Source organism: Spea bombifrons, chromosome 1 (assembly GCF_027358695.1).
Source record: "Spea bombifrons isolate aSpeBom1 chromosome 1, aSpeBom1.2.pri, whole genome shotgun sequence".
Taxonomy (NCBI): domain Eukaryota; kingdom Metazoa; phylum Chordata; class Amphibia; order Anura; family Pelobatidae; genus Spea; species Spea bombifrons.
Window position 1 is genome coordinate 70,500,102 of NC_071087.1, and position 24,899 is coordinate 70,525,000.

The window sequence follows — 24,899 nt, forward strand, 5'->3', positions numbered from 1 at the left end:
AACCTCGGAGGCTGTGTCTCTCCAGTCCGTTAATACCTCGCTAGTCCAGATTCATTAAGTGTTGAATGCTTCAGCTTCAACAACACACGGAAGCTTTGGAGAGAATGAACACCGGTGGTCCTAGCCAACAGCCGGCAGCCCCTCCGCCTTTAGGTACGGGCCCCACTAACCCTGCTGTAATTTTTTTGTCTCGCCGAGTATTAGGAGGGACATCTTGGAAGGCAAAGATGTTAACCTTGCTTCTCTTTCGATCACCACGCATGGTGTCGCTGACAATTAGTCGTATGCTTGCAGGGATGTGTCGGTGGTTCTTAAGTCTAAGGATCTCAGGTTGAACAGGAAACTCTATCCCTGAGTTTGTGCTGGAGTTTAGTTTACTTAGGGATATGATCTGTTCAGTGCACCCGGATATGAGAGAAGAGCTGGACCTCTATTTGTACAGTGTGGTAGATCTGGGTTAAGAGTATGGGGGTTCATGTTTTTATGACTATCGCCATTCCTTTTCGGCCAAAGCAGCAGCGGATCTCTCCCAGTTCCAGTGCACTAGAGCACTACTGATTGGGCTTTGCTTGATATGGAGCTGTTTTGTAGACACTTTGCGGGGCTTAAGGCCCGGCTTTGCTCCAATTGCCAGTCTTCAGCTGGTGTCCTACAGCTGCTCTGGCAGCTTCTACCAGCTTGGATAGGGGAGGGGCGCAGCTTCAGCCATCCTCTTCAGCGACAACTCAGGTGGATAAGATGGGCAGGCCCATTCGTTATTTAGGGAAGGCTCAGATTTGCGATATTTTTAACTTTTCAGTATGCAATTATGCGCAGTGTCGGTTGCTTCATGTCTGTACTATTAAGCAGCAGCACAGCTGACTGAGACGGGTCAATGTGGTCCAGTTAGCTACGTATCTGCAGGGTCACCCATCTCACCAGCTACGGGCTTTTTTAATCACAGGTTTCGCTTCGGGTTTTTATACAGGTCTTATCACCCTTCTCCAGTCCTCTCAGCAGAGGCAAACCCCCGGGTTGTGTCAGAGTTGCTTCGCATGGAATTGAATAAGGGGTTCATTATAGGGCCTTTCAAGGAGCCTCCCTTTCATGTTTGGAGGATTAACCCCATTGGCGTTGTTCGAAGGGAAATTCTCCAATAAATACCGCTTGATTTATGACTTGTCCCCAGTATTAATTCATTGATTCCTTCTGAGGAGTTTTCTTTTAAATACTCATCGGTTGACATGGCCATTCAGAGTATTTTGCACGCAGGTAGGGGTGCTTCGCTGTCTAATGCAGACATTTGCGATGAGTTCAAACTTCGCCCTATCTTACCCGCACTTTTCTTTAGATGTAGCTGCACGGGCAGATCTTGTTATGTGGGATGTATTTTTACGTAATGTCGGTTATGTCTTTTTTTGCGTAGGCTCGCGTGGTTATCTCTGCATCATCATTTTCATTTCCTGGGCACTCACATACCAGGAGTGTTGAACTCGGCAGCCGATGCTCTCTCCCGAGCTAATTTCCGTATGTTCTTTTTACAGAATCCAGCAGCAGACCCCTTACCCACGCCTGCATCGCACTTCTCCCAGCTCACCATGGATTCAAGTGTGTAATAAAATATATATAGGGCCAATACAAACGTCAAATAATTGGATCACATATAAATGTATGTGCGTCAAAAATAGGCAGAGTCACTTAGATACAAACAAAGGTAAAGCATTTAATACGAACAAAAATAGAAGAAGAGTATAAAAAGAAGATAAAAATAATACGAAACAAGTCTTACAAAACCTTCGAGAGGAATTTAGTTCATGACATCTGTCCTATGCATTCCTGAGGATGGAGGGAGGGAGTATTGGGACGTGAAGAGTCCGTGGATGGCAAGTACATCTCCCCTCTACCTCTCCTCCATGCCTCTCCAAGCCTAGCTTATATACGGTTGAATAATGATGTCAGTCTATTGGTCTTCACCTAATTGGGTAAACATGCTCACTAAGATCTTTACACGTCGAAACCCTATTTTAGGTGGTCGCTGTACGTATACTGTAATGCCCTTTTACAGTTACAACTATACCATGCATTAGCAAGTTACTCTCCTATCTATAGAATGCCTGTTCAGCAAATCCTTCATTCTATAATTAAGGTCAAGGAAACCCTGAAGCCTATCATTGAAACATATTAATATATCTTAATAATCATTTATTTATGAACAATGATTACATATCTTTGACTACTGCCTATACCCATAATTATATATGGTCCATTTCATATTACTAGGGTTAAAAGAGATGTTAAATGTGTTAGAATCTTTTACAAAGTGCATATGGACATCGCCCTTGCCCTTATCGACAGCTCCCTGTCCCATAATACTAGAAGGCTTATACCACGGCCTGGAATACCTTTGCTAGATTCCAGGATTTATATCCCGGCCAGGACTCTAGTGACACACGGTATATACTAGATTTCATATCTTATTGTCACGCGCACCTTAACCTGTCCTATAGTACCATTAGACTGTATCTGGCGGGGATACAGGACTTTAGGTCTATAGCTGACCCCGACAATTCTTTGTTGTTTGCTTCTTGGCCAATCAAAGCGGCGCTTGCTGGGTTGCACAAACTACACCGCCCATCGCGCATGAGGTTGCTTATTTTTGGTACCCTGGTTCAAGGTATAGGTTCCTTGCTCAGCAGTTCTCTGTTTGGGGTACTGCAGAGCTTGGTGCTCAGGGCTGCCATATTTTTGGGCCTTTTATGGTTTCCTGCAGCCCAGCAAGTTTTCTTACTCAGGCAGTCAGTCCCTTGTGTTGCGGAAACGATTTAACCAGACAGTCGCAGGGTTACCACTTGCATTTGCGATGTTGCAAGACACGTCAGACAGGACCGGGCGTGTTCATTAAGATTTTTGCTACAAATAATCAATGGTGTCCAGTGGCAATTCTGGACCTACTGTCTCTCTGATCATCAAGCTTCAGAGGGTTTTAATTAGTGATGTCCGGTTCATGAACAAATCGTTCTTTTGAACTCATTCTTTTCAATGATCCGGGTGAATCGGTTCATTTGTAACAGTTCAGTCTGTAAATCATGCAGTTGTAACATGATCCTAGAGTGAGTCATCTGCACAGCACACAGACACAGACTCTGGGATCAGGCTACAGCTCATCGATTCACAGACTCGTTCACAGGAACTATGATTCATAGATTCAGAGACTTGTTTCACTTTCATACACAAGTACACAACCATGCTCACACACAAGTACGCATCCATGCTCATATCCGTACTTGCATATATATACAAACACATATACATGTGTCCCACCTCCCGCCCCACTTACCTCTCACCACTCCTGCAGCTTTCTCTCTGGCTTCTTGTGCACAGTGTGCGAGCAGCCTCGATTTCAACGTGGGGTGACGTAATGTGACCCCTGTATGTTCCTGTCTCCCAGTACCGGTTCAAAATAGTTTAGAAAGGGTGCTTCCAATCTCGAGCGGTATGGTCCAGGTTGTAAGGCCCTTTCTAAACAATTTTGAGCTGGAACGAGGAGACTGGAAGAAGGGATCGCCCCCGTATATACTCTATATATGTATGTAAGTGTAGAATTTTTATATTATTGAATATACACACTCTTGTCAAGTTTAGTTGAGTCACCATTGAGCTGCTGTCGAGATGAAGTTCGTCAGTCTGTCAAGTTTTTTTGTCTGTCAGTCTAATTGAGTTTAAATAGTTATGTTTGGATTTTTCTCTTGAAGAGTAGAATAGATGTTGTACCATTAGGAGTCAACTAATAACATGACTTGAATTTCTGTGACCAGTAAAGTTGCTATGTCTCGTCTGAAATTGCTCTTATTATTGCTGTTATGATAGAGACAGAGTGATATCTTCACAAGACGGAGAAGGCTGTGGAGACAACGTATCACTCTTGTAAATACAGACAAATTGGTTGGTAAAGTACAATTGAAGGGTGTGTGAGTGCGTGTAGAGTTGTCTGCATAAAAAACAAGAGGAAAAAAAAAGGAGTCCCAAGGACCAGCTTTGAACCATAACATGTAAATAACAGTGCACAATGAGAATATAACATTATGTTTACCATGGTTACCATACGAGAGTACGGTGTCATTCGTAATATGTAAGTATTAAATAACGCAAAAAGGAAGAAGAAAAAAAAAACAACAAAAAAAGAAAAACAAAGGAAGTGCCATATGCATGAAATACAGCAATCTCCAGCTATCCTTCTTTTTTCAAGTAATGTGTGTCCCTTCGCTATCTAAAACCATCCGGTCTGATAGTAAGACCTAATTCCCCTCAAGAGTAGGCGACTGGCCAGCGACACCAGCCCCTAATTGTGGAGGGAGGCGGGGCCCAGGACACAGGAGGAGCAGGTCACACCCGGAGCCCCCCCAATCTCCCCCCACCCCCCTCACCCATTCGATAGGATGGCTGAATTCAGGTACGGTAATGCCAAAAGGTGCCAAATCGTCCAAATCATAGTGTGGGCTTCTAAATGATAAGATTTAGTGTATGTCAATGCCTCCATATGTTCAATAAAGGTAAGGTCATCTCTGAGTTGCGACAGGTTCGGTACGTTAGTGGATCTCCAATGTCTTGCTATCAGACGTTTTGTCGAAGTAAGGTCAGAGGTCTATAACACGGGGCAATGCTTTTAGGTAGCATGTCTAGCAGTACAATTTTAACAGTAGGAAGTATCTTAGAGTCTAGAAAGGAGTTAAGGAGGGCACAAATTTGCCTCCAAAATGTTTGTATAGCAGGACAATGCCACCAAATATGACTCATCGAGCCAGGAGCACTTTGGCATCTCCAGCAGAGGTTGGAACAAGATGGGAAAATCGCGGCCAACCTAGTCGGGACCATATACCATCGAAAAAGGACTTTCCGGTTGGCTTCAAAGTGGTTACTGCAACGGGAAATGCCAATGAATCTAGATACAGCGGACGACCAGTCCTGGTCAGAGAACTCTGTGTTGAGTTCCTTTTCCCAAGCTTATATGTAGGGCAACTTGGTTGGGCAAGTATGTGTCACAATAGCATTGTAGCATATGTTTTGTAGAGCCCGAGGAGCGCAGGAAAGCCAACAGTCTGCAGTTTCGGTACAGTCTGGATGGGAGAACACTGTCTATAGAATATTACTTAGTCGGAGAAACGTGTAGTGTTCAGAAAGGGGGAGGCCAAATCTGGTTCTAAGGTTCCGCAAATGACATCAAGCTAGATTTTGTCATGAGTTGGCCAATGGTGTGGATACCCAAAGGCATCCAAGTGTGAAGATTAAGATCTTTAGAAAAGTGGGAGAGCAGCGATAAAGGGGCATGGGGAAGAGCAGCCGGGAAGGGCAGAAGTTTGGATATAATCTCTCTCCAGACGCGCAGAGACCACCGAGTACTGGGAAGGGCCGATTTTAATTTCGGGAATAAAGGAGGTGGGAACCATAGCAATTCTGTAATTTGATAAGGTGACGTAAAGGTAGATTCCAGTTCCAACCATTTAGGGCGCTCAGACGCTTTGAATGCTGCAAACATCTGGGCTATCAGTGTAGTCTTATAATAAGATCGGAGGTCTAGAACGCCAAGTCCTCCCTTACGTTTTGCAAGTTTGAGAGTGGACGCGGCCAATCTTGTTTTTTTATTGCCCCAAATGAATGTGGAGAACGAGGTTTGGTAATGTTGCAAGGCGTTGGAAGGAAGTGGTATGGGGAGCGCACGAAAAAGGTACATTAATTTAGGGAGATCAGCCATTATGTCCTAACCAGGATATCTCAAATTTGGTCCATATTTGGAGATCATTTCTAATATTTGACCAGAACTTGACAAAATTAGTGTGGAATAAAAACGAGAAGCGTTTTGTTAGTTTGATACCTAGGTAGTTTCTCCAATCAAAAGAATAGTGGCGTTGTAGTAAAGACAAATTGTGTGCAGATATGTTGAGTGGGAGTGCTTGTGTTTTGCTTCAATTGTTTTTATAGTAGGAAACCTTGCCATAGTCTTCTAGAAGCTGTATCAGAGGGGGAAGCGACATAAGGGGTTGCGATAGAGATAAGATTATGTCATCCGCAAATAGGCTGATTTTATGAGTTTGATTTTTAAATGAGAATCCCTGAATGGAGGAATGGTTCCTGATCGCGATTGCCAAGGGTTCTAGAGCTAATGCAAATATGAGGGGAGAAAGAGGGCATCCCTGACGGGTGCCATTGGTAATGTTAAAGCTGTCAGAATAGAAACCTGAATAGAAAACCCTCGCTGATTGTGAATCATATAGTGCTGTGATTGCAGTGATAAACGAATCAGGAATATGAAACTATTTGAGGGTATGTGTCATATAACCCCAGTGAAGGCGATCGAATGCCTTTTCGGCATCGAGCGATAGGAGTAGTAACTCCTGTTTAGTATTTTCAGAGTCTGCTATAATATCTATAAGAAGTCTAGTGTTGTCCGGGGCCTGTCGACCTGGAATAAAGCCGACCTGATCTTTATTAATTAGAGTAGGGAGGTAAGTATTTAACCGGTTGGCTAGGACTTTTGCGTATAGTTTGATGTCTGTATTTAATAATGAAATAGGGCGAAAGTTTGGGCATGTGGTGGTAGGCTTACCAGGCTTTGGTAAAGTGATTATCATGGCTTCAAGCATCTCCTGTGGGGTAGTACCGTCACGGAAAATGCCGTTAAAAAGGTCTGTCAGATATGGTAGTGAGATATCGGCAAAGGTAATATAGTATGAGTTGGGAAAACCATCAGGCCCCGGAGACTTATGTGGTTTAAGTTGTTTTAAAGCATGTTTGATCTCTGTTTAGGTGATGGGGTCCGCCAGGGCTCTCTGCGCGTCCGGAGAACTGTGGGATTGGAAGAGGGGATAAGAATCCGACTATGGAAGAGAAAGGGGGCTGAGATGTATTTGTGTCGTCTTTAAGGTTGTATAGCTTAGCATAATAACGGGCGAATGCATTTGCAATTGGTTTAGGGTTCCTGATAGGTTCCCCATCTTGGGAAGAAAGGTAGGGGATCCGAGACAAAGCGCTAGTTTGTTGAGGTCATTAAGTTTGGATAGTTTAGCGCGTAGTTCATCAAGTTTTGCAGTATATGTTTTTTTAAGGCGGGCTCCATGTTGGATAAAAAGGCCCCTGACAAAGGCCTTATGGGCCAACCAGATAGTGGAGAGTGGGACGTCAGGAGTCAGGTTGGACGTTAAGAATTGTCGAAGTTACGTAAGTAACGTCTGTAAGAGGTCAGGATTTAAGAGAAGTGATTCATTTAATCTCCATCGCCTGTTACTGGATGTAGGTATCGCTTTTGGCATGTGAAGTAGAATGGGGGCATGGTCGGACCATGTTATGTCACCAGTAGTGGAAGATACAATGGTCTGTAATGTAATTTTATCTGTAAGGAAAAAATCAATACGAGTGTATGTGTTATGTGGTGTCGAATGGAAGGTGTAGTCTCGTTCGGTTGTATGTTGACATCTCCAAACATCTTGGAGATCAAATTCAGTCAGTAGTTATTGTAGTTTAGAATGGCGGCTAGGTATGTGTCTCCTAACACAAGGTGATGTGGATGCAGAAGTGGAGTCCAAACTCCTATCAATGACCATGTTAAAATCGCCACATATAATAAGTCTACCGTTCCGCACCTTAGCGCATCTCCCCAGGCTCTGTTTGATGAATGATAGCTGTGATGTGTTTGGAGCATATAAATTGACATTCATAATAGGATCGCCATCTAGCGATCCTGATAGAATAAGCAGTCTACCTTGTGGGTCTGTATATTTGTAGGTCAGTTAGAAAGAGCAGTCCTTGCTAAACAGTATGGAGACCCCTTGTTTCTTGGTGTCTGACATTGCCGAATAGTGAGTAGAGAAAGCAGGGGAATATAATTTAGGAGCATTCCTAAAAGTGGGTCTCTTGAAAACAGGCTACCATGGCTTTTCATTTAGCGGCTTCCCGCAGTGCCAATTTTCGCTTATGGGGGGAGTTTAATACTGGTACATTCATAGATAAAATGTTAAGAGTCATAATATAAGAGAGCACAACCACCATCCGTAACCGGAGCACATCCTCCGGAATAGATAAGGACCGCTGTCTCGCAGGAACAGGCACCCCCCTGCTCTCCACATGGCCCCACAATCCCAGGCACACACCACCCCCCCACCAAAGGTGGGTAAGGAATCTACATAACAAACATAACTAGTAGCGATAGCACTTCAAAATAAACCAGGTGAAACACATTAACTCAAGGTGTAAAAACCTTGTAGATATTGGCGGATCCACACTCAAAAGAGCAGGAGCACCAAAAAAAAAACCACTAGGTGGGGGAGGAACGTCTCGTGAGTCCAAACAAGATCACATTGCATCAGATACCCATGAATAAAGACTTTGTTATGGGGGTATCAGTAAGGAGTCCTCCATCAGTAGTCGGTAATTCTCCGGCTTTATTGCCTTTCTTCAAGGTGGCCACTGAAGAGAGAAAAAGAAGAAAAAAAAAAGCAGGTCACTGAGGAGTCATAGAGTAGACCTGCAGTGGTGCACCGCTTGATGTAGGGTTGGTGTCTTTGGGTGTCGTGGATTTCTGCGAGGAAGTGATGTAGATGTCATCGTGTAAGTCCAAAAAAAATAAATTAAAAAAAATTGTCTTCCATTAGTCCCAGCCATTACATATGGTGTAAGTAAGTCAGCTACATGAGGTCAAAATGCAGCGGACTGGAAAAGGCAATGCATATCATTTCTGGAACCATTCTTTTCGCAAGCGAGTGTTAGAGGACCGCATCAGGGGCTGTGTAGGTGAAGAGAGACCCCGCTCCGAAAGCGCTGTTGTACCTTCTTCCAGTGACGTAATCACCCTAAGGATGCCTTTCCGGTGGACTAGTAATTTGGTGGGGAATCCCCACCTATAGTTGATATTGTTCTGCCGTAAGATGGCCGTAATTGGTTGAAACAGCCGTCTCTGGGCCAGTGTATACGCAGAGAGATCTGTAAAAATAGATAAGCCTGTAAAGGCCTCAAGAATATCTTTGTTGGTGTGTGCTGCTTGTATGATCTTTTCTTTAGCTTGAAAGAAGTGAATCCGTGTAATAACATCTCTTGACACAGATGATTGTGGTGTCACAGATCTGCGGTGTCACAGATTCTGCTATGCCCCTGATTCGGACGTTATTTCGTCTGCTATGGTCTTCCATGCTAGCCAATTTAGTTTTGAGTGTTGCAGGATCTTCTTCAAGTAAGTTAAACCGATCTACTTCATCATTATGAGCAATGCTGAATTCCTCTATTTTATTTTCTAAATGGGAGGTTCTTTCTCCCAATGCTTGAATATCAATTTTGATTTCTTGAGCGAGTTCCCGCAAATCTCCTTGTAATGAGCTGCGTAAGTCTAGCAACATAGCTTTAAGGGCTTTTTCAGAAAGACTTACGTCAGAGTCTTCTGCAGGAGCGTCAGATGCTGGTGATGCTTCACCAGAGCTGGGCCTCTCCCGCGTGTCCCCCGCCATTTTGTGGCGCGGGGTGAAGAAGTTTCCTTGCTTGTCCTTCCGATCGAGCCGCTAAGCGGCTCTGGAAGCCATTTGTCGGTGTTGTGTCCCGGACCCGCCGAGGGAATTCAGTTGGGTTTCTGCCGCGTATGTGCCGCTCGTGATCGTGTTGGAAGCTGAGCTCAGTTAGTGTGCGGCCATCACCGAGCTCCACCAAGCCACGGCCATCGAGAGTGGCATTTCTAGGGGGTATAAAGCATATCTGGGGGCAGAGTGGCATTTCTGTTTGTATAACCTATGCTGACTAACTGCATAATAGATACCAAAAATGTTCAAATAGATGGCTTCCTGATCATTAGATAAAATACTGATAAAATCATTAGATAAAATACTGTTTTACCATTCCACTAAGTTGAAAAATATTTTTTTTCTTTAAAATAGCACCAAACTGCCTTATACCCCCCTAAATGCCACTCTGCCTCCCTGATATGCTACTCTGCATCCCCGATAAGCCTTATACCCCCTATATGCCACTCTCCCTCCCTTATATGCCACTCTGCCAACCCAGAAATGCCTTATATCTCCCTATATGACACTCTGTCCCCCCAGATATGCCTTATACACCCCCTATATACCACTCGGAAGGTCATGTCATGCTGGCGCTCGGTCATAGAAGCCCCAGCGGAGGTTGCCAGAGAGGAGGATTCAGGTCCCCTGCAGCGCTGTGAGGTATCTGGATCTTAGTCTTACTCAGACCCTTATTTAAGGTCTGATTTATAAGACGATGACGTTTTTTCACCGCATTTGTTCTGAAAAAAACCTTGTCCTTTATTCAAGCAAATACGTTATTAGGGAAAGGTATATCTTACTAGGTGCTCCTAGCCACTGAAAGTGAAAATACCACTTCCTCATACTTAATAATCTGGAAGGAATAGGTGAGCTTAAAAGAGAAAATGGACTAGTAGGAATTTACAGTTGCAAAATCATTGCCAGAAACGATAAGCCAGTTCTAATTCACTGATTTCTTAACGCTTTGGAAAGTTACCTTTGGTTTATTACCTTTTGCAGTGCCTGAGGCTGACCATTGTATGGATATTTAATAGGATACTTTACTTTTGTTTTCTAGATCCTACCATAGTGATGGAAGCTGTACACTAAGGACAAGATGACAGTGGCCCTAAATGCTGGAAGAAGCCTTTTATTTCCACAAGGTTCTGAGGAAAAACACCTTTTTTGCACATCATTACAAAAAACACCTTTTTTGCACATCATTTTTTTAACATCACAGATTCAATAGCAGTTTCCTTGTCAGAAGAATGATGTAGAATAATTTTTATAGCAACACCTGAGTATTTGTTTGATGTAAGGACGGTGTGTTTTCTTATTTGGACAGGATTCACTAGCATCCCTAAAAAGCTGAACTTTGTCTGTTAAGGACGAGGATGATACGACGAGGGCTGTTGAGCTGGGTTTCTCGGGTGGGAATCCTACTTGTGAGCCTTTGTTGCCTTGTGTGTCTTTTGTACATGTTCTCTTGTGCTCCTAGAGCTGAAAACAAACATCTTATAGTGTCAAGAGTTAATAGCCCAACAGGAAAAGAAGGGTACCATGCTGTGCTGCAAGAATGGGAAGAAGAGCACCTTAACTATGTAACAAGCCTGAAAAAACAAATTGCCCAACTAAAAGATGAACTTCAAGAACATAGTGAGCAACTAAAAAGTGTTCAGGGTCATTCCAGTGACCCTCTGGGTGTTAGCTTTGACCATGGAAGCCCAGAGAAGACACAAAATGATTTGATAGACTTTCTGCGCTTGCAGATCACAAAGGCTGAGGTGCTTAATGGGGTGAAGATTCCCAATGAGTATGCAGCAATTCCATTTGACAGTTTTACGCTTCAGAAAGTTTACCAACTGGAAACAGGACTGACACGGCACCCAGAAGAGAAGCCAGTAAGGAAAGACAAAAGAGATGAGCTTTTAGAGGCGGTAGAAGTTGGTGTGGAAGCCCTTAATAGCCCTGATGAAAAAAGCAACTCCCACAGACGCGTATATTCATCATCTGATTTTATTGAAGGTATGGGAATCTCCAAAATATTTACAGTATAATTAGATATTGATAATACATTTTGGCCATGTATGTTTTCTGAAACCACTGTATGTTCACAAGAACTTGCCATTTGGTTAGGAATTTCCATGGTGGCAATACTGAATGGACTAAATATGAGATATATTTTTTCCAAATGTGCAGATATATGTAATTGTTTGTTTATGCAGTATAAACATCTATCTCTCAATTTGTTCTAACCATGTGGAAAGTTTACAGAGCTTCTATTGGGGGCACAGAGAGGGTACAAAACAGAATTTTAAATGATTAAAACAATAGTCACACATAACTGCCAATGCAAGCAAAACTAACATATCAGCAAGATCCAAAGAGCATGGTAATACACACTAGAGGACTGCATTGGGAGGCGGGTCCCGCAGGCGGTCAGGCACTGTACCTGCGCGTCCCGGTAATCCCGCGCAGTCCCGCAAGGCTGCCTTCTCGCTGCTCACTTACAGTGTCTCCTATCTTGCTCCGCCCAGGAAGTAAACGGAGTCACGTGATGTGACATCACTTCCTGTGACTCTGCCTTGTTCCTAGGCGGAGCAAGAAAAGAGACGCTGTGAGGGAACAGCTCGAGGGCAGCCTTGTGGGACTGTGCGGAAAATCAGGTAAGGAGGCGGGCAGGATTGGCCACAAATGTGGCAGGAGCGGGCGGGATTGGCCACAAATGTGGCGAGAGCGGAACACCCATATTGCGGGAGCGGGCGGGAGCAGGATTAAAAAGCCATCCCGCGCAGGCCTCTAGTACACACTCCTGTATTGCAGTGATCCCTGCTGCTCTCCTCCCCAGTCCCCACCATGTTGCTGGCTTGGATATGCACAAGAATGTATGCCTGAAGGGGAAGTACTTAGAAACAAAGCATAAAGATTCTAATGGGCAGCTTTGAAACTGGTCATGGTAAGAAGACTTCAATATTTTATATACATTAGACATGTCCCTTCCTTTAATCAAAACTGAAGCCTCAAATGCATGAGGTCTCTATATCTTAACTGTTTTGGGGTTTTTTTTGGGGGGGGGTTAGACTTGTGCTTAGGATTGGGCTGCCTGCCACTAGCATGTTTACACTTCCCAGCTTTTAAGATGACCAATAGAACCTTATAGTTTCAGTAGTTTTAGAGTTCTAGTTTTGTTATTTTAGTTTGTACACATTTTCCTGATGGACAGAAGATCTTGATCAGTTAAAAATTACTTTACTTGGTGGATTGTGATTGAAAGTGGAAGATAGAGAGGTTAAAAGCATCACTGAATTTACTTTGACAGTAAATCAATAGTTTTTAGTCAAATGTCCTATCTTATCTTGTGTGAAATGAAAGTCTCTCATAATCAAACCTGTCTGCAAATTTCAGATTACGTATGCAGGCAAAATGCTTGCTGAGAAGAAAAAGAAACAAAACATCAATTTACTCTGTCCTCTACAAATTACAATTTCACTTGTGTGTGTGTGTTCGTATTGATGTTAGTGGCTGACGGAGAATCATTAAAAAATAGGGATCCTGGTGAAAGTTACCTGGTGATTGTCCATATCATGAAAAGACTTAAGGTTCTTGATTTAATTGCTTGGAATCTGACCGGAATTTCATGTACAGTTATTTTAATCAAAATTATTTAACTCCTGGGTTCACCAAGAGAGCTGTAATCACTCCCCGAGATCACCCAGATGTATACTCCTTTTGTCGCCGAAATCACTTCCAGCACCAGTCAGCATGCACACCCTGGAACCCTGACATCACTGAGCCTTCACCAATAAGTAAACACAACTCCCTTCAATTGAATACAGCAAGAAAGAATCTTTTATTGAACTGAACACAGCATATTTATATACACAGAAACATCAAGACAACAACCGGGATTAAACAGAACAAAAGGGCTCAATCATATCAGTACATAATTGAATTACATCACACATGATTAACAAGATTTAACTAGAACAATTTTAAAACTAACTAACTTAAGATGCAGGGAAACAGTGACCATTGAAGGGACCTACCATGGTGTGAGCAGAAAGTCTGTACATTTTGGCATGTATTCCACAGGAGGAACCATGGTTCACATGCCCAGGCTGTATGTGGGCAAGTGCCCACAAGACTGCATACTTGCAATGAACACATCAAACAAAAGTAATTGAAATAGCTTAACACAATGAATGTTTCAAGTGGTTTCCCCAAATTCAATTGAAAATGGAACTTATAGTGACTTCTCCAGTCTAAAAATGATTCAGCCCCTTCATGGTAAGGCTCTTTAGTACTTAGTAAATCACCTTTTTGCTTTTATGACCTGCAGCAAACAAGATGCATAGCCAGACACCAGCTTCTGGCAGCGTTCTTGAAGAATCTTAGCCCATTCCTCATGAGCAATGGCCTCCAGTTCAGTAATATTCTTGGGTTTGGTTCTGCAACAGCCTTCAAATCCTACCCTAGATTTTATGTGGGGTTCAAGTCAGGTTACTGTGAGGCCACTGTAGAATCTTCCAGGACTTATTTTGCAACCAAGCCTTGCTGGAATTTGAGATATACTTGGGATCATTGTCCTGTTGGAAGGTCAAATAATGACCAAGCTTCAGCTTCCTCACAAACATCATGACGTTTTCTCCTAGGATTTCCTGATACTTCAAATATCCATCTTGCCTTCCACATGCTGCAGTGTCAGGACTTGGGTAATCCGGTCAGGTAGGAGCCCGTGTGCAGGGGATACCTGGGGTTCGGTCTGTAACCCACGGTAAATGATTATACAAACAAAGACACCACAAACAGAAATCCAGGTAATGCAATGTATTGTATGTATATAACAGGACAAGCAAATAAGGGTAATACAGTCCGTAAGCAAGAAACCGGACATATGGCAGGATAAATAAATACCGCTAATAAGTCTTTTGGCAGGGAGCCCACTTGGAAGGGCACAAAAGGCACAGAGCCTGCTTGGAAGGGCACAAAAGGCACAGAGCCCGCTTGGAAGGGCACAAAGCAGGCAATCCACTTGATCAGGACACAAAGCAGGTAACCAGGAATGGTGCAGGTGCAGGTGCAGGTGCAAGGCCACAGCAGAGTTTAGGCAGTTTAGGTATTTCATGCGTTCCAACACACCTGGTGCAACTAATGAAGCCCTTGATTAGTTGCATCAGGTGTGCTTAAGACAACATCTGTTTTACATATTTGTGCTGTTGTGAGGGGCTCTATTCAGGGGGTTGAATACTTTTGAGACTGGAGAAGTCATAAGTTCCCTTTTAAAGTTAAATTTGGGGAACCACTTGAAACTTTTATCTGCTTATTTGGCAACACCTCCTAGGTTGGTATATTATGAATAATAGCCTTCATGATGAGGATGACCCTGGCATGTTTTTTGAGAATAGGTGCATTCCTGTAACAGTTCAAAGGTTGTTAGACTCGGTAAATCTAAATGATGAAATGGCTTATCTGTAATACTCCAATTCACTTTTTTTTTTACATATAGTAGAGCATTTGTATTCTAATTATGTCTTGTCTATAGGATACTATTTTAGGGGTATGTAGAAGCATTATTAAACACTCATCTATAGACACCAGACAAGCCAGAAGGTCTGGTTGGGGTGGATGATCTGCACGATGACTTTCTTTAACCTGGTGGCTAGTACATTGGTGAGGATCTTGTAGTCCACATTCAGGAGAGGGATGGGACGCCAATTTTTAAGATCGCATCTCTCCCCCTTCTGCTTATACAAGATCGTGATCATTCCCTCTCTCAGCGTGGGGGGCATCCTGCCCTCCATCACCATCTCCCTGTACAGGTCGAGGATTGTGGGAGACCGTCACTGCCTGGTGTCCTGCCCTACCTGAAGGATTTGGCAGCAGGGTGCAGCTCCTTCAGCGTCAAGGGGGCATCCATGGCTGCACGACCTGCAGGATGAATGGTGTTAGTGATACCCGACATCACCTTTACCCACCATAACTTATGTAATGGTATATCTTGGTTACCCCAAGCCTCAAGTATTAAGCCAGTATCACAACCTCATGCTGACGAGTCCCATTAAGGGTGAAACAGCTGTCCATGAGTGGTGATCTGGCTATTGCACCTCTTCCCGAGTTTTGTCTGCCCGCTGTACAGGACAGCCTTTAATTACTTTCAAGGGATCCATGTATAAAGCGGATATAGAGGCAAAAGGTGATAATTGTTGACTTTATTTGCATGTGCCTACCCAGGATCCCTTGTGGTTGTGGCAGCACCATGAGATTTCTGAGGGAACAACAAGCCTTTTGGCTTGTCTGGTGTCTGTGGATAAGTGTTTAATAATGCTTCTACATACCCCGAAATTTTAGTGGAAGGGTTTTCCATCACCTTTACCCACCATAATTTATGTGATGGTATCTTTTTTTTTAGAAAGTAAATTTTGTTCTGATGTTTGATACCCCTAATCAGCTGTGCTTGGGTTGGTGGGTAAAGAAGAACACTTCATCATTGCAGATTTTTATTACAGTTTTATTTACTTAAACTATATTCAGTTTTTTTATCTGTAGAACAGCGGAGGCCCTAATATCACATCCCTGGCTCTCTAATGATGTAAAATGATGTCCCACATCTTTAACCCCCTTACATGTTTAGATGTAATTTTCTCTTCACTCATTTAGTGTACCCACACAAGTTATATATTGTTCTTTTCAGGACAAAAAGGGCTTTCTTCAGATACCATTGTTTTTATCCTATTATCTAAAATATGATGAATAAATGAAAAAAAAATCTGATTTTACCCGAAAAATCTTTAACTAATGAAAAACCGTGCTAAATAGATTCTACTATTTGTGCTGAGTTTAGAAATACCAAATGTGTTTAGTTTTTTTTTTTTTTTTTTGCTTTTTTTCTGCAAGTTATTGGGCAATAAGTACAAGTAGCGTTTTGCTATTTCAAAACCATTTTTTTCCCAAAGCTGGTTATTCTGCCCCATGTGCTATTTCGAATCTTTGAAGCTGGCCAGTGCAATTTACCCCCATCAAACCATATATTTTTGAAAACTAAACACCCCAAGGTATTTCAAACGCTAGTATTTTAACCCTTTCCATGCATGATATTCTACCACCAGCCTTTGGCAAAGTTTGTGGTAGTATTTCTTTTTGTATTTTTTGTCACACAAATTGTACTTCGGGTATAAATTTATAGCTCCAAGTATACATCAAACAACACCCCAATGTGTGCAGCAACATCTCCCAAGTACAGTGATACCACACATGCATGGGTTTGGTGGTTAAAAGGCCACATTTGGGGAGTGTGCTCCCCCCCTTTTTTGGTCAGTCTGTGCCTATGACCTATCTTTGAGCCCGGCCACCCCAATTTACCAAATCAAACCATTCATTTTTTTATAAATCAGAAACCCCTTCGGTATTTGAAATGTTTTACTTTAAATTCCCATACATGGTATTTAGGAAAAAAAGCCTGAATATAAAACGACCCTATAGGAAAAAAGTTTTACTAGTTAATGTTAATTCATGTAAACTATGTAAACTATTTTTTTAATAAAAGCTATGATTGAGAAAAATATTTTTTTGGTTTTTATTTCCTTTTATTTTCCAACCTGCCCCCCAGTTATGCACATCTGCCCCCAGGCTTGCCACTCCTATATGGCACTGTGGCCCATGATATGCCTTCTAACCCTCTAAATGCCACTGTGCCCCATGATATGCCTTTTGACACCCTATGTGCCACTCTGCCTCCAGAAATGCCTTATACCCCTGTGTTGTTTGGCAGGGACATATACCAGGCGCTGTAAATTTATACCTGGAGTACAACGTGTGTGAAATACAAAATTTATTTGCTACAAAGGTTGATGGTAGAACTATAGCATGGAAATGGTTGAAATACCAGCATCTGAAATACCTTGGGGTGTCTAGTTTTTTAAAATATATGATTTGATGGGGTAAATTGCATTGGCCGGCTTCAGAGATACCCAAAATGGCACATGGGGAAAGAATTACCAGATTTGGAAAAAATGGTTTTATAATAGCAAAACGCTACCTGTACTTATTGCCCCATAACATGCAGAAAAAAGCAAAAAAACATAAAACATAGTATTTCTAAACTCAGGACAAATAGTAGAATCTATTTAGCAGGTTTTTTTCATTCGTTTTTGCAGATGAGTAACAGTTTTTTTGTTTTAAAATGTGAGAAAAAGTAATTTTTCAACAAAAAATCCCCATGTTTTATCATTTTTTTAACAGTAAATTAGATCATATGATAAAATTAATGGTATCTAAAGAAAGCCCTGTTTGTCCTGAAAAATACAATATATAATATGTGTGGGAGCACAAAATGAGAAAGAAGAAAATCACAGCTAAACAGCAACACTGAAAAATGTTAAAAGAGCCGACCTCCCCCGGGTTAGCCCCCCATATTAAATTTTTTTACAAAAGATCATGGCATTTGTTAGATCTTTGTTAGATCAGGTTTGATCAACTGTTTTTTTCGTTAGATCTACTCTAAAATAGGCAATATTAACAATCTTTTTCAGGGGGGCTAACCTGTAGCCAGCCCCCCCCAACAAAAATTTCAACAAAATGTTACTGATTATGAAAGCTCTACATTAGATCAGGTTTGATCAGACAAAATTTTTGTTAGATCTAGTCTTATTACTGAGATATTGCATATTTAATGAGGGGGGCTGGCCCCCCCGACTGAAATTTGGATTTTTTTTTATGGATTTTGGTAGATATTCGTTAGATCCGGTTAGATCAACAGTTTTTTTCGTTAGATCTATCACGCAGGAGGCGGTATTCACAATCCTATTTTGTGTATGGGGGATGGGTATACATACGAGTTGGCCCCCCCTCAACAGAAATTTTGAATTTTTTTAATGGATTTTGATAGATATTCGTTAGATCTGGTAAGATCAATACTTTTTTTCGTTAGATCTATCACGCAGGAGGCGGTATTCACAATCCTATTTTGTGTGCGGGGGATGGGAATGCATACGGGTTGGCCCCCCTCAACTGAAATTTTGAATTTTTTTAATGGATTTTGGTAGATATTCGTTAGATCCGGTTAGATCAACTGTTTTTTTCGTTAGATCTATCACACAGGAGGCGGTATTCACAATCCTATTTTGTGTGCGGGGGATGGGTATACATATGAGTTGACCCCCCCTCAACTGAAATTTGGAATTTTTTTAATGGATTTTGGTAGATATTCGTTAGATCCGGTTAGATCAATAGTTTTTTTCGTTAGATCTATCACGCAGGAGGCGGTATTCACAATCCTATTTTTTGTCCGGGGGGTGGGTATACATATGGGCTGGCCCCCCCTCAACTGAAATTTGGAATTTTTGTAATGTATTTTGGTAGATATTCGTTAGATCCGGTTAGATCAACTGTTTTTTTTGTTAGATCTATTACACAAGAGGGGGTATTGACAATCCTATATTGTGTGCAAAATAGGATTGGGAATACTGCATCCTGCTTGGTAGATCTAACGTAAAAACCAGTTGATCTAACGAATATCTACCAAAATCCATTAAAAAAATTCAAAATTTCAGTTGAGGGGGGGCCAACCCGTATGTATTCCCATCCCCCGTACACGAAATAGGATTGTGAATACCGCATCCTGCTTGGTAGATCTAATGAAAAAAACAGTTGATCTAACCGGATCTAACGTATATCTATCGAAATCCATTAAAAAAATCCAAATTTCAGTTGAGGGGGGGCCAACTCGTATGTATTGCCATCCCCCGTACACAAAATAGGATTGGGAATACCGCCTCCTGCATGATAGATCTAACGAAAAAAACAGTTGATCTAACCGGATCTAACGAATATCTAGCAAAATCCATTAAAAAATTCCAAATTTCTGTTGAGGGGGAGCCAACTCGTATGTATACCCATCCCCCGTACACAAAATAGGATTGTGAATACCGCATCCTGCATGGTAGATCTAACGAAAAAAACAGTTGATCTAACTGGATCCAACGAATATCTGCCAAAATCCATTAAAAAAATCCAAATTTCAGTTGAGGGGGGGCCAACCCATATGTATTGCCATCCCCCACAAACAAAATAGGATTGTGAATACCGCCTCCTGCATGATAGATCTAACGAAAAAAAGTATTGATCTAACCGGATCTAACGAATATCTACCAAAATCCATAAAAAAATCCAAATTTCAGTCGAGTGGGGCCAGCCCCCCCTCATTAAATATGCAATATCTCAGTAATTAGACTAGATCTAACAAAAATTTTGTCTGATCAAACCTGATCTAATGTAGAGCTTTCATAATCAGTAACATTTTGTTGAAATTTTTGTTGAGGGGGGGCTGGCTACAGGTTAGCCCCCTGAAAAAGATTGTTAATATTGCCTATTTTAGAGTAGATCTAACGAAAAAAACAGTTGATCAAACCTGATCTAACAAAGATCTAACAAATGCCATGATCTTTTGTAAAAAAATTTAATATGGGGGGGCTAACCCGGGGGAGGTAAGAGCCGTTGTCTCACAATATACTACGAGTAAGAAACAGTATTGTCCTTAAGGGGTTAAAGAACAGAGCCAGGATGGGAAGGGAGAGACTCGCGTGGAGAAAACGCAAAGCACTTAGCTAATTAAAGTCGTAACTTTTTAATGATGGTTTCCTGTTAGGTCATTTTCATTTCACGCACATCATTAGGCTTTTGATGTATGACCGATTAAAAATTGGGATGTCCGCCAAACATGCAAGCAAAATATACCCTTCTTGTATGGTATAGGTGAATTATAAAGTCCCTTCAGAAAAAAATTGCAGCCTCTAGAACAAGAGAATGCATCAGGGAGGCACCAATATTTAAACCAAAGGGAGAAAGCTGAGAACACTCCCCAGCGTGGTCTGTTACTTACGTTAAATGATAAAATAAAGGCAATTTGTCCTAAAGTGTCTATATATTTGGTTACTATATGGGATGTGCTATTTTATGTTAACCATCTTAACTCATACCCTATAACTTGGCAAAAAAACCATAAAAACATTGGGTTTTCTAAACTCAGATAAAATAGTAGAATCTATTTAGCAGTTTTTCCATTGGTTTTTATAGATGAATAAAATATTTTTCACAAAAAAAAAATACCTGAAAAATCTTTTATTCTTCCAAAAAAGCAAATGAAAAAACCTGCTAAATAGATTCTACTATTTGTCCTGAGTTTAGAAATATCAAATGTTTTTGTTTTTTTCTGCAAGTTATTGGGCAATATGTACAAGTAGCCTTTTGCTATTTTAAAACCGTTTTTTTCCCCAAAGCTGGTCATTCTGCCCATGTGCTATTTCAGGTAGCTGGCCAAGCAATTTACCCCCTTAAACCATATATTTTTAAAAACTAGACACCTCAAGGTATTTCAAATGCTGGTATTTTAACCCTTTTCATGCACTAATTCTACTACTGTGGTAGTAATTTATTTTGTGTTTTTTTATCACTAAAATTGCGCTTCAGGTATGGATTTACAGATCTTGGTATACATCACTTTCAAACAAGACCCCAAAATGTGTTCAGCAACATCTCCAGAGTACAGTGATACCACCCATGCATGGGTTTATTTGGTGTTTGGGATTAAAAGGCCACATTTGGGAAGTGCACTTTTTTCCCCCTCATTTTGGTCAGTCGGTGCCTATGCCCTATCTTTGAGCCCGGCCACTCCAATTTACCCAATCAAACCATTCATTTTTTTAAAAAAATTAGACACCCCTTGAGTATTTGAAATGCTTTTACTTTAACTCTTTCCATGTCAAGATTTTTGGGAAGATACAGCACTAATTTTAGCACTTGCTCATAATAATAAACTTTTTTATTTTATTTATTTTATTCTTTTTGGACTTTTTTTTTTACATTTTGCTGGAACTGGATGGTTCCTCTGATGCATAAATGTTACCACTTTTTTAAGCTTTTTTTTTTCCATATTTTTTTTTTCCTTAGATATTTCACTAATCACATAGTGTGATGGCCACTCCTTGTACCCCGGCTGGGTACACCCGCCGGTTGTATGATGCTTCCTGCCACTAGCTGACGCTACCAAGGAAGGGCTCAGAAACTGGTCCGGTCTCTTTAGCTTTGCGGCACCGCAGCTCGCCGAGGCTGGGCCGAATACAGTGCAGTAATTGTCCTGAAGAGGACAATAAGTGATCCAGTGAGCCTCTGAAGCATTAGACGAGACTAATGTCCAGGGAAGTAACACACTTTACTGGAGAAACACACAAGCTTATATACATGTTAAGTGAGAAAATGACCATGAATCATGTCCACATCTTCCCGCCCTGCCCAGACAGTCCGGCGCCACTCTTAGGCCACCGAGCCTGCAATGTCCTTATGACTCGGGGTCCTGGGGGGAATCCAGTCCAAAAAGCGATGGGACAACAGTTCAACGTTTCCCCTGGGACGGCCCGCGAGATAGGCGGTGTGCGTACGATTAACGTGCCGGCTGTTCTCCGTTCTCCTGGCAGTCACAGCGCCTGGGAATCTGCGGGAGGCTCCCTCTCCGAACCACCCCTTGTGGATTATCTCCATAAGAGAGCACTGTGGTCAGGTTGATGGAGTCCGGGCTATGATGGGTTAAAGACCGTGGGCAGGGCATGAGGCACATGGATAGGTAGGACGGGAGGGAGAACAAAGCACAGACAATAAACACCACAAATATGTGAAGGAAATACACAAATCAAACATTAAGGGATATAAGAGGCACTTATTAACCCTGGATGGTCATAATAAATACTATGGGCTCCGTTGACTTGCATCGTTTAATGCAGTACCTGTATTTAACCTGCAAGTGGAGCCAGAGTTCTTTACTTTACCCTCTGGCGAAATCATAGAATTGGTCTAGTGAACCGTTTAGTCTACTGCACCACCTTGATCAATTACTTTAGTCACCCAATCAAAAAAATCAATAAGATTTGTTTGGCAAGATCTTCCTGAGGAAAACCCATGTTGTTTCTGATCTTGAAACCCATGTGACTTCAGATGTTCAACAATCCTTTCCTTTAACATTGTTTCCATTAATTTCCCCACTACAGATGTAAGACTAACTGGCCTGTAGTTGCCTGACTCCTCCCTACTGCCTTTTTTGTGAATGGGCACAACATTCGCTACTTTCCAATCCCCAGGGACAACGCCCGTTACTAATGATTCGTTAAATATATCAGTTAACGGTTTTGCTAGTACACCCCCAAGCTCTTTTAATAACTTGGGGTGTATCCCATCAGGCCCCATCGACTTATTTGTCTTTACCTTAGACAACTGAAGTAGCACCTCCGCCTCGATAAACTCACATATTTCAAATGATTCAGTCCTTTTTCCCAAATGTGGTCCCATTCCATCATTTTCATCTGTAAAAACTGAACAGAAATATTCATTGAGGCAGTCAGCTAAACCTTTATTCTCTTCTACATATATTCCTTTTGTTTTTAGTCTAACTAATCCTAATTTAACTTTCCTTTTCTCATTTATATATCTAAAAAATGTTTTATCCCCATTTTTTACTGAGAGGGCAATTTGCTCTTCTGCATGTGATTTGGCAGTTCTTATAACGTTCTTTGCCTCTTTCTGCCTAATTTTATAGATCTGTCTATCTTCCTCACTTTGGGTATTTTTGTATCTACTAAAGGCTAACTTCTTGTCTTTCACAATTTTGGCCACTTCTGCAGAGTACCACAGCGGTTTCCTTAGTTTTTTACTCTTATTGACCAGCCTAATACAATTTTCTGTTATCTTCAATAAAACAGCTTTTACAAAATCCCATTTCTCCTCAACACCATTTAAATTGTCCCAGTCTGATAATGACTCCTCTATACATTTTCTCATTTTAGAAAAGTCAGCTTTTCTAAAATCTAAAACTTTTGTTTTTGTGTGGTGTGACTCAGTCACTGTTCGTATATTAAACCACACAGACTGATGATCACTAGATCCCAAACTTTCACCTACAGAAATATCTGTTAACAAATCTCCATTTGTGAACACTAAATCCAATATGGCCTTCTTACGAGTTGGTTCCTCAACTACCTGTTTTAAAGATAATCCCAGTAAGGAGTTTAGAATATCCGCACTCCTGGTACAACCAGCTACTTTCGTTTTCCAGTTCACATCAGGGAGATTAAAGTCACCCATGATTATAACATCCCCCTTCACTGTCATTTTAGCTATTTCCTCCACTAGTAGATTATCTAGTTCTTCTACTTGTCCTGGGGGTCTATAAATCACACCTATGCGAGTTACTTTACTTTTGCCAAATTGTATCGTAACCCAAACCGACTCTAAGTTCTCCTCACCAACTTGTATTAAGTTAGATTTTATGTTATTTTTCACATATAGGGCCACCCCTCCCCTTTCTTGCCCTTTCTGTCTTTTCTATATAAAGCGTACCCCGGTATTGATACGTCCCAGTCATTTTTCTCATTATACCATGTCTCAGTAACAGCCACTATATCAACATTCTCAGTTGCCACAACTGTTACAAGTTCATGGATCTTATTCCCTAAACTGCGAGCATTTGTAGACATGACCTTTAGCTTGTCATTTAACACCGATGCTGCAATTGCTTTCTGTCCTTGCTTTGGGGGGCAAAATATATGCTTCTCCCTATTATCTGTATAGACCAAGCCCCCAAATCCACCCACCTGGTTACTAAGTAAATCGCCTTCCCTTTCTTTACTGTCTAGCCCGGTATTTATTCCCCCCCCCATTCCTAGTTTAAAATCTCCTCCAACCGTCTAGCCATTCTCTCCCCAAGCACATTGGACCCTCTTGCATTTAGGTGCAATCCATCACGACTATAGAGATTGTACCCCAAAGCAAAATCAGCCCAGTGCTCTAAAAACCCAAAGCCCTCCTTCTTACACCAAGACTTCAGCCATGCATTTAGCTGCCTAATCTCCCGCTGCCTTTCTGGTGTAGCACATGGCACAGGTAGGATCTCTGAGAATACTACCTTGGAGGTCCTTTTCTTAATCTTACTACCTAAGTCCCTAAAATTACCTTTTAGGACACTCCATCTTCCTCTTACTATGTCATTGGTGCCAATGTGCACCAAGACAGCTGGATCCTCACCAGCCCCTCTCAATAATCTATCCACTCTGTCCGGTTGCTGCGATCAGAGCTACAGATTACCCTGTCTGTCTTCCTGATTATTGAATCCCCTACCACCACAACCTGCCTGGGCTTTCCTTCCTTTTGAATCCCCTGCACATTGGATGAGCTGCTCTCCCGGCTGTTAGAGAGAACAGGTTTTTCCGCAAAGCCTACCTCTGAGTCTGCTTCCCCAACGTGCTCACTTAAAAGGGCAAATTTGTTGGGAGGGAGAGACTCTGGGCTGACTTGCCTCTTCCTCTTCCCACTGCAACCATCTCTTACTGTTACCCAGCTATGTGCCTGACTCCCTTCTGACTGATC

The 24,899-nt window shown here is 41.8% G+C and overlaps 1 protein-coding gene across 1 annotated transcript in view; it reads left to right on the plus strand.

Moving 5' to 3' along the window:
- Positions 1-10,807: 10,807 nt before the first annotated feature.
- Positions 10,808-24,899, plus strand: part of CSGALNACT1 (chondroitin sulfate N-acetylgalactosaminyltransferase 1) — a 186,962-nt gene continuing 172,870 nt past the window's right edge. Inside the window, exon 1 of the mRNA XM_053463403.1 lies at positions 10,808-11,519. Within this exon, the coding sequence (XP_053319378.1) occupies positions 10,889-11,519 (631 nt within the window). The 5' untranslated portion in view covers positions 10,808-10,888. The remainder of the gene's footprint in view (positions 11,520-24,899) is intronic.